Here is a 10051-nt window from a genome sequence, read left to right on the forward strand (position 1 = left end):
GAGCGAAGACTCGCGCTCTCCTGTAGCGGTGCAACGTTGGCCTTGGACCTTGCAACACCTGGGTAGCAGCTGCATTTTCCGGAGGGCCATTTTGGCAAGGGGGCCACGCATGGGCAGTGCCTGCTTCATTTGTGCCTTTCCTTTTTTCACGTTATTCTGCGGGGTTTGCCGTTTTACCCAATGCATTCTGGCCGGCTGCAAAGGAGCTGAGCTGGCGCTAGCCAGCAGCAGGCCTCTTCGTCCGTCCCTTTCGTTTTTAAGCACCACCAAGAGCAACGCAGAGCCTGGCCAAACACACGGGAGCTTCTGCAGCCCGTCCCGCTTTCCTTGCACACTCCCTCGTGCGGACCGCCCGAGAGAGGCCCGCTCGTCCCCCCACAAGCGCACTCCACACAGCTCCCCTTGTCAGACTTTATTTTGATTCTTTGGTTTCCCGTTACTACTCTAAAAAAATACTGAACCCCCTTAAGGCCCCAAATGGTTTTTGTGACTCAGAAACCAGCATCTCTTTAAAAGCAACAACAGGTTAAAAATGGCAGGTCGTTCGAAGCTGCAGGCTGGTCGTCCCTGAAGAAAAGAGCTGTGAAGGGAGGCGGACGCGCTTTGACTCCCCGGAGGTTAAAATGTCACTCAGGAAGGTCGGCGCAGGCCGGGCCTCGAGCAAAGCAGCCGCGCTCACCTTGCCGGACGTGCTGCTCGCCCCGCCAGCCAGCGGCCCGGACGGCATCGCACGTGGCCCGACAGGAAGCACAACCCGTGCGCAGGTTAGAGGAAATACATTCTCAGTGGAAACGTGTGTGCAGGTGGGAAACGGGACCGGTTAGCTAAGCGCTGCTGCCGGAGTTCCCAAGGCGGGCTTCAAATAAATCCACTACACGGATTTAAAGTGGAGGAATTAAAGTGTCAAGGCTCCAGTTCCTGACTAGAGGGGGCAAAGGTGTCCAGAGAAATCGGAGAGGCGGGAGAAGTGGCTGGAGTGGCTGCCACGTGGGCAGGAGAGCGTCCCAAGACCGAGGGCTCCCCCGGGGCAGGCAGGGGTCGGGGACCCCTCACTGGAGGGAGATGGGCACCCCCCCACCGCTCGGCCAAGGGGCCCCCGTCGGCATCAAGCTTTGTAGTTCAGTTCGGCGTTCATTTTTGTATACATTTCGAAAATCGCATCCAGGACAGGCGTCGCTTTCTGCAGGAACTGGTGGATCTTCTCCAGGGTCTCCTCCTCCTTCACCTCTTTGCCCTTTTCTAGAGCTTTCAGCAAGTCTGATTTGTACGGGAGAACATACAGAGACCCCTGCTTGAAAAAGGGCACTTGTTAGAAGGAGTCCGAAGCACAGAAGGGGATGCTGCGCCCCCCAAACAGGATTAAAAGATCCAGAATAAAAAGGTTTGCTCGCTGGTTTCGTACAAATCTGTCACGCTGTGCTCAAGATGCTTCAGTTCAGAAGCCTTTGTCATACAATAGTGGAATAGAAGAGTGGGAAGGGGCCACGAAGGCCATCGAGTCCATCCCCTGCTGTTGCAGGACACCAAGTCACGCCATCCCACTCGGAGGGCTGCCCAGTTCCTTTCTGAATGTCTCTAGGCCCCCCCCCCACCTCTCCAGTCACCTGGTTCCACTGTCTCTGGCAGTGCGGAAGCTTTTCCTGGTCTCCAGCCTGAATCTGGGTTGGCAGAACTGGGTTGTCGTAGCCCCATATTAGGGTTAGGATTAGGGTTAGGAAAACGAGGTGTCCTGGCACGATTCTGATGGTTGGAATGCGTTTAGAAGGGGCAGGAAGGATGAGATGCGCAGAAAAATCTGCTCAGGGAGGGCTTTTTCAAAATTGCCCTCTTTTCAATGGAACTGTAGCCCCATATTAGGGTTAGGCGTATGCGCCAGGGTAGGGTTAGGGTTAGGAAAACGAGGTGTCCTGGCACGATTCTGATGGTTGGAATGCGTTTAGAAGGGGCAGAAAGGATGAGCTGCACAGAAAAAGCTACTCAGGGAGGGCTTTTTCAAAATCGCCCTCTTTTCAATGGAACTGTCGCCCCATATTAGGGTTAGGGGTGTGCACCAGGGTATCATAGAATCATAGAAGAGTCGGAAGGGTCCATGAAGGCCATCAGGTCCACCCCCTGCTGTTGCAGGACGGCAAGTTACATCAGCCCACGCAGACGGCCGCCCAGTTTCTTTTGAATGTCTCTAGGGTGAGAGAGCCCCCCACCCCTCTGGGCAGCTGGTTCCACTGTCCTATTGCTCTGACCGTGAGGAAGCTTTTCCTGATGTCCAGCCTGGCTCTGGGTTGTCACAACTTGAACTGATTCTTCCGTGTCCTTCTCTGGCATCAGCGAGAAGAGACCTTGGCCTTCCTCTTTGTGACAGCCTTTGAGGTACCTATAGAGGGATCTCATGCCCCCCCCTCAGCCTCCTCTTCTCAAGGCTGAACATGCCCAGTTCCCTCAGTCTGTCCTCCCAGGGCAGTGTCTCCAAACCCTGGATCATTTTTGTCACCCTCCACTGGACCCTTTCTAATTTACCTGCATCTTCCTTAAATCTGGGTGCCCAGAGCTGGACATGGTATTCCCGGTGAGGTCTGACCAGTGAGGAGTAGAGGGGAACTGCTACTTCTCGTGATTTGGAAGTAATACTTCTGTTAATGCATCCCGAAATACCATTTGCCCTTTTGGCGGCTGCCATCTCTGACCCCACATCAGTTAAGTTGGTTTTGCAAATATGCGCACGCAGACGTTCTGCTCAGGGCGCTGCTGCATTGGCTGCTTGCATTCGATAACCGCCCAGCCGCAGAAAACAGTCCGGGGTACATGATTCAGCATTCTGCAAATCTCGTATGATGTCAGTTCCTTTTTTTACAAAATTAAGTTTCTTGTCCTTATGACTGCCGGCACTATGGCTGCCGTGCGGTGCCGGAAGAATCTCTGGGGCACTGAAATGGCAGGAGAGGAAATGAGCTGGATTCCCAAAGGGCAGAGCTGGGCATACGTTTCCCTGTGGCTGCAGAAATGGACGCGTTCTATGCAAGTGTCATGGTTTAAAAGGGCTGCAGAGCTCGCCTTTCGCCCCAGCGCAGGGTTTGGGCCACCTGCATGTTGAAAGCCAAGAGAGCAGAGTTCTGCACCTTGAACATGGGCCGGGTGGCGATTGTCATCCTTCCTCACCTCCACTGAAAGCCCCGGGGCAAACGGGATGCCTCTGGCGGCCAGGCAGGGAAGAGGAGGGGGCAACAGGCCAAGCAGGTAGGAAGGACAGGAAGGTAAGAGCCCTCTCGGGCCATTGGGACTCAGCCATAGGGTCCCCAGGTACACTGCCCCTGCACAGGGAGGCTCTGCTTAGCTGCCCTGACCAATAGCCTTGGGCAGGTCTGTCCTCCACTCGGTTTCGTTCCTTTGGAAGGCACGGGAGCTGCTGGTGAATTTCAGAGGCTAATTCCACGCTGTTCCTCCTCCTCCCCGTCCTGAATGTGCTGCCACTCAGCCTCACGGGGTTCTGGCACAGGGGCGCAGCGCTCCCCAACATCTGTGGGCGCCCAGCATGTGGAGGGAGGCCCCCCGGGGCTTCCCGGCAGGCTGGCCACTCACCAGGAAGAGCTTCTGGAGCATCCAGCCGTGGTACTTGCGCAGGGCCAGCTCGTAGGCCTTGGTGGCATTGACCCGGATGAGGTTGGGGTTCTCCTCGTCCCGCTCGCCATCGCACAAGCTCTGCAGCAGCACCTGGATGAACTTCAGGCCCCTGCGGGGAGGGGGGAAGGGGGGGTGGCACTGGGGGGGCCATCCTCGCCTCCCCTCCCAGGCGGTGCCGGTGGGACCGCGGAGCAGCCCCAGTCCCACCCGCCGGAGGCGTGTGCCCAGGAGGACGGGTGCCCCGCTCTCAAGCGGCAGCGCTCGGGGACTGGCCTTTGGGGGGCCGTCCTGGGGGGGCGGTGCACGTGCCACCACTGGCCCACTGGGCCTCCCCGACAGTGGCACATGGGGCGGCCAGACCCCGCCTCTGGACACAGGACTATTTGGGGGGGGGGAGCAGGAGGCCGCCCTGCCCTGCCCTGCCCAGGGGAAGCGGCCCGCGTGCGCCTGAGGGGCACCGCCCTTCGAGGAGGGGCAAAGGAAACGGCAGCATTCCTCCCAGCGGGGGCAAAAGGCCCGTCCCCCCCGTCCCTGTCCAGCTCACGCCACCCTTCTGCCACCCCGCCGATCGCCCTCCCGCATCACCCGGGGGCCTCAGACCGTGGGGCTTCCTGGGCTGCTCACCTCTTCAGCCACATGAGGGCTAAAGTCGCCCCGACTTTGGGCCAGGCCGACCCGTACATCTCCTTCTCCGCCTCCAGGATGTTCTGCAGCGTCTTGAACTTGGTCGGGTTCGAGTCATAAACAGCTCGTATTTTCTGAAATGGAAACCGACAGAGCTCAGCCGAACTTGGGCCGAGGGCGCGTCGGGCGCAGAACTGCCCGGGCGCGGGGAGCGCCTGCCGGTTCCTCCGGGAAGAAAGCCGGAGCAGGTCTCCTCGCCTGGCGCTGCTTTTGCTGTGTCCCTTCCCCCTGCACTGACATTCTCCGCCGGCACGCAGGCCCGCCGGGACAGGCCGCTCTGGCTGCGGCTGTGACGGCTTCCCTGGAGAGCGGGCCATGGAGCCGGGCCAGGCGCCTGGGGGACTCGGGCTGCTCCAGGGCATCACCTTGCGCAGAGCCAAGCATGCGCTTACCTTGATGTTCCCGGCTAGATCGGCTTTGACCGGGGCGTACACGATCGGGCTGCCCAGGCAATCTAGGAGGAAGAGAGGTTTGGTCACACGCCCGGGTCCAGCTGGACTTTGCCCCCCCGTGCCCTCCAGAGGCGCTCAAAGGAGCCACGGCTTTGGAGCCACCTCCCCCGCCGTGGGGCAGTCCGGCCTCCCTCGGCCCGGGGGCTCCTCTGCAGCTCCACGGCGCTTGATGGATCTGCCCCTGGCATTTTGGAGAGCCAGAAGTGCTTCGTGAAATGCCAGCCGGCTGCTCAGATGCACAACGCTGGTTCGCACAAGCATCTGCAGGGCAGCGTTTGGCCCTCAAAGCGGCCTTTGTGCCGCGTCCGGACTCGGGCCGGGGGGGGCGGGGGCGATCAGGCCCCTCCAGCAGAATGGCTGCCATTGTAAAGGCCGGAGAGCCACAAGCCCGTCTTTTGTCTCCCGGGGACGTCCGCTGGCGTGACAGAGTCCGCCCGTCCGTCCGAGGGGACGCCTCTCCGCGCAGCGCAAGCACAGCCCTCGGAGCCGGCACGGCCTGTGGGGAGGCACGCCCAGCCGCCTTCCCGCAGAGCCAGCCGGCCGTACCTGCTCGCCCTGTTCCAGCCTGCAGCCTGCCGAGCGGCTCCCGGAAGCCACCCGGCCTGTCCCTGGCCTAGGCACACGGCGCAATGAGATGGCAGAGGCCTGCGTGGCCACGCAGACTGCACCACTTCGGCCAGGAGGCGTGGGAGGGGGCTGTTTTGGAATAATCCGCCACACAATTCAAAGCGCGAGCTGATGGGGTGCCTTCCTCGTGCCTGCCCTGCAGCTTCTCTTTGCTGACTGTTAAGAGTCTGGGGGGGGGTGATTTGTAGACTGGGTCCCAGTATCAAAGGCATGTTCTCTGCAGGCAGCCCAGAGAGAGCCAGCTTCGGGGCACCACAGAGATCAACGAATGCAATGCGATTAGGCCAATCCAAAGCTGTGAGCCACCCAGAGAGTTTCGGTGGTTGGGTGGCATAGAAATTGAATTGAAAAAATAAAGTTGCACAAGCTGCTGAGCTCCCCAGCCTGGCTCCCGCTGCAGGACGGGAAGGAGGCGGCGGGGCGGGCGAGATTCAGCTTAGCTGCACGGACTGCAAGCCAGTCTCGTTGGCCCGACGACGGGATCGCGGCAGCACGGATGCCGGGGCTGTTTGAAGGCTCAGCATAGCTCCTCTCCTCTGTGTGGGACAGTCCTGCACGCGAGGAGCCCCCCGCAGACGCCGTGGAGCAGCTCCCCCCGACCGGCCTCCCTCGTGCCGCTCCTCCGATGCAGTCACCGCTCCAAGCGGGGCGCTCTGAAACGGGATCCCCGCCCGCACCCACAACTAAGGACGCACTCTGCTTTTCCACTGGAAAGTCCCCGGGAAAGTCAATAGCAAGCAATATGGGCACTGCCCACAGGCAAACAATGCAAAGACACCACACGAAAGGAAAGTGACACGGGAAGGGAAGAGGAAAAAGGCAAAGGCAGCCAAGTTAGGTTCATGCCGTGACCAACTCAAGTGGACACGGCTGGCAGAGGGGAGGCAGGAGGTGGCACGCCTGCGGAGCTCTCCAGCCCCCCGTCCCATCGCGCCACGCTGCAGGCCCCCGGGCCACTTGCACGCCCTGCCTCCCCCCCCTCCTCCCCACATCCTCCTGCACGGACAGGACCTCTCTCCACCTGCTCCCAGCGAGTTGGGCCACCTGTGCATGGCACACGGAAGGGCGAGGGGAGGGCCGGAAGGGCTGCATTCCGTCTCGGGCCACAAGGCCCGGTGGCCAGCACGCCACGGCCGGCCACGGCCCACGTTCTCCCGCTTGCCGGCTGCCAAAGGCATCAGCAGAACGCCCGCTTGCAGCGCTCCCCTCCAGCCACCCGGCACCACCTGCCGGGGAACAGCCAACCCCCGGCTGGCTTTCTGGGCGGCCTGGGCCACCTGCGGGGGCCGAAGCAAGAGGGGCCACTCTGGGGCCCCTGGGCCGCAGGGGTGTGTCAGGCACCTGAGCCGAAAGCGCAGCACTCCTCTTGCACGCCCTGGCTGCCCAGGAAGGAGCAAAGTGGGGCTCTGCTGGCACCTGCATGGGCGCACGGAGCCACGCGTGCCGGAGGAACGGGCCTGAGTCCGCGTGGGGTCAGCCAGGGGTGCCTGCAGCAGCTTCCGCGGCACCCCAGGTGGAATCCGTCCGGGCAGTTAAGTAAACAAGTGAGGCAACCCGGGCTCTCACCGGGTTGCGCAAGCAGTCCTGGAGGGAGACGCGCGGACCGGCGGAGCCCACGGAAGACCTGCCCCGTGGCCCAGCTCTCCGCGCTCCCGGCTGGCCTCTCTCGGCCCGGGCAGGTGCAGCCCTGGGGCCTGGCTCGGCCAGGGTGGCTGGAGGAGCCAGGGAGCGCCAGGGCTGCAGCCCACCTGGTGGGGACTCCCCGGGAATCCCACACAAGGTTTCCAGGAAAAGGGTCCATCCCAAGCCCTTCCCATTTCTGTTTCAAGCTGCCCACGTTTCTGCTCCGCGATTTCATTTGGAGGCTTTTCACATGAGCCACGCCAAGCTGATCGGCCCAGCCCTGCACCGCCCACGGGGCCCGGGGCGCACGACGCAAGTCCTGACAAAGCTGCTGGGAAGGGAAGCGTCACGGCCCTTGCGCTGATGACGCAAAGTTAGACCCTCCATCAGCCGGGCTGCCTCTTCAGGCCATCTGGCCCGAGACCCCCGAGCCATCGGGGAGTCCGGCACCAAGAGGAGGGCCGGGCCGGGCCGGGCTCCGCGGCGCCGGCTTTTGGCACTCTGCTGCTTCCACATTGGGGACAAGAGCGTGCAAGGGAGCCCGAGAGTGCCTAGCCAGCAAAAAGCAGGGCCAGACTTCCCTACAGGCCGGCAAAGGAGTCTATGGGTTGGCCACGAGGGGGGAGCACCTCTCTTCTGTCTCCCCCACAGGACACCGGTCTCCTAGCCGGTCAGCAAAAACCCAGAACAACTCACAGAACCACCTTCTGTTGGGTTGGATGAAGGGAATGGTAGTCCTGCAGGCGTGGAGGCGACAGAAGGGCGCCACAGGTGGGGTCCAAGCACCCCTTCCGGCCTGCCAGGCCCCTCCCCAGGCGAACGGTGCCTGCCTCGTGGGGATGCAGCTCCGCTCCGCGCATGCTTACAGAAACCGCGCTCTGGCGTGACCTGGCCTGAGGCCCCACAAACCCTCCAGGACTGACCCTTCTCAGGAAATCAAGTTTTCAGACATTCATTAAAAGGTAATAGCAGAAGGCCGAGCGCTCAGCTCCAAAGAGACATGAAGCCGCGCCAGTGGGGAGGCGGCGCATAATGTTCATGGGCCAGAGGTGCCCGGGGGAGCCAAGTGCTTCAGTTACATCCATTATGAATGCGGCCTCCTCCTCTGACATCCAGCGATCTCATTTCTTATATGGCGCATTTTGATCGCTTGTCGGAAGAAACGCAGCGGGCGGCACAAAGTCTCCATTTCTCTGCTGGCAAACGATTGCTTCGCTTCTCAGCTTACGCAGTGGCTCCGCCACGGAGCCCCTTCCTTCCCCAGACAAAGGCCATCGCGGGCGAGGGCTGGGGGGTGCCACTCTGCCCGAGGGCCCCGATCCCCGGGTCAGTGGAAACCGGCTCCGGGGCAACTGGACACCGGATAGCGGGAGATGCCTGGCTAGGAGGCCAGGGCAGCAGGAAGGCTGGCGCGGTCGGTGCTGCCCTGGGGCGAGGGGGAGGGGGAGGGCACTGCAGCCCAGCCCACCCCTGGCCCCCACGCCCCTTCCTCTGGGCCCAGCCGCGGAGGGGTCTCCTGAGCATGAGCCACCTCCTCCCCTCGAAAGGCTGAAATGCCCCCTGGAGACTGATCTAAGCAGGGCATGCTCCCTTCCCGGATCTCTGGCCTTCCGCCTCTGGTGCTCCCCCCCAGAAGGGTCCTGTCCCCACCAAAGGAAGCTTTGGAAATGGAACTCAGCCCTCCAGACAAAAGCGATTCAACACCCTGCCCAAAGGGCAACACTCTGAACGGCACTCTGTACATGCCCCAAGGTAAACTCCATTTAGGAAGACAGTCCTCTTCCTCGTAATGCCCAGCATTTTGCTCGGTGCTTGAGAATTAAGCTGTTTCTCGGTGCGCTCTGATGCTCCCATGCGCCAAGACTGGTGGGGCGGGCGGGCAACCGAGGAGCTCAGAGGGACCCATCGACAGTGGAGGAGCTGTGGGGAAAATGCTCAAGCAACGAGGAGCAATGGGGGCCCCCACAGCGACAAGGGCGGCAAGCCAGAGAAAGGGAACGCAACGCCAGAGGAGAAACCCTGAGCCAGCCCTGAGCTGCTGAACTGCCCGGCTGGTGCGGGAGCTGCGGTGCGACGCTTCAGGAAGGCACCAGCTTGGGCCCTTAAGGCTGGGTTCCCCAGAATATGTGAAGTAAACAGTGTTTCTGAGCATGCTTGGAACACCTTTCCCAACATTTGAGGCCATTCCCACGCACGCATCTGGGAAGGCACAACGGCTTTGCAAACGGAATGCAGTGCAGGTGGGCTCTGGCCGCATCTCCTCGCTGGGGGCGAGGGCGGGCTGGTCAGACGGGCGGCCCAGGTGAGGACGAGAGGGTCTCCTCCCGCAGGGCCCAGCTCCCCGCCAGGCCAGAGGCGCCCGGAGATGAAGGCACTGGAGAGTCTCCGCGTAGGTTTTCCGGGTCCGGGAACAGGACACCGCAAGAGCCGGCAGGCTGTCGGCGCAGGGGAGCTGCCTCGCTTTCTCCGGGGCTCCTCGCGCCACCAAGCAGAGCAAGGTGCAGGAGGCTCCTTGGAGGCGAGGCCTTGGCTTGGCACCAAACAACGGCAGGCAGCACACAAGACTCCACACCCGCCAATTGCGTGCCAAGCACTGGTGTTTTGCTGCTGGGAGCTGCGAGCGCTGGCTGCTCTGGCTCCGAGAGCCACCAAGAGAACTCGATCCGCCCCGGGATACCAGCTGCCCCCAAAAAGCCCCGGAGCCTCTCGCTGCTCCCCACAGCAACCGAACCGTCCCCCAGCACTTCTGAGGAGCACAAGGGGGCGCGGGGAGACCGCCCGGCCCTCGTGGCGGCCAACTAGGCATTTCTTCCTGGCGGGGAGCGACGGAGCGCAGCGGGCGAGCGAGCCAGAGGGGTCTCGCCCCCGGCCTGGCCGGCCCGTCCTGCTCCAGGCGGACTCCTCGGCGAAGCGCCCGGCCCGGGCTGCGCCGGGAGGAGCCCGCCGGAACGAGGAGCCCGCCACGCCTTGCCAGCCGCCCGCCGGGGGGCTCCTCGCCACACCTGCGGGCGGGCTCGCAGGTGCCCCGTCTGGACCCGGCGGCCGCGCGT

At 62.3% G+C, this 10051-nt stretch overlaps 1 protein-coding gene across 1 annotated transcript in view; it reads right to left on the reverse strand.

The window, feature by feature from the left end:
• Nucleotides 1–397: 397 nt before the first annotated feature.
• Nucleotides 398–10051, reverse strand: part of LOC123028544 (glycolipid transfer protein) — a 12306-nt gene continuing 2652 nt past the window's right edge. The window contains exons 2-5 of the mRNA XM_044440453.1: nt 4692–4753; nt 4240–4373; nt 3574–3724; nt 398–1288 (exon numbers count right to left, since the gene is read on the reverse strand). Coding sequence (XP_044296388.1) covers nt 1106–1288; nt 3574–3724; nt 4240–4373; nt 4692–4753 — 530 coding nt within the window. The 3' untranslated portion in view covers nt 398–1105. The remainder of the gene's footprint in view (nt 1289–3573; nt 3725–4239; nt 4374–4691; nt 4754–10051) is intronic.

The sequence above is a fragment of the Varanus komodoensis genome, unplaced genomic scaffold, assembly GCF_004798865.1.
Source record: "Varanus komodoensis strain SLA01 unplaced genomic scaffold, ASM479886v1 scaffold38, whole genome shotgun sequence".
Lineage (NCBI taxonomy): Eukaryota > Metazoa > Chordata > Lepidosauria > Squamata > Varanidae > Varanus > Varanus komodoensis.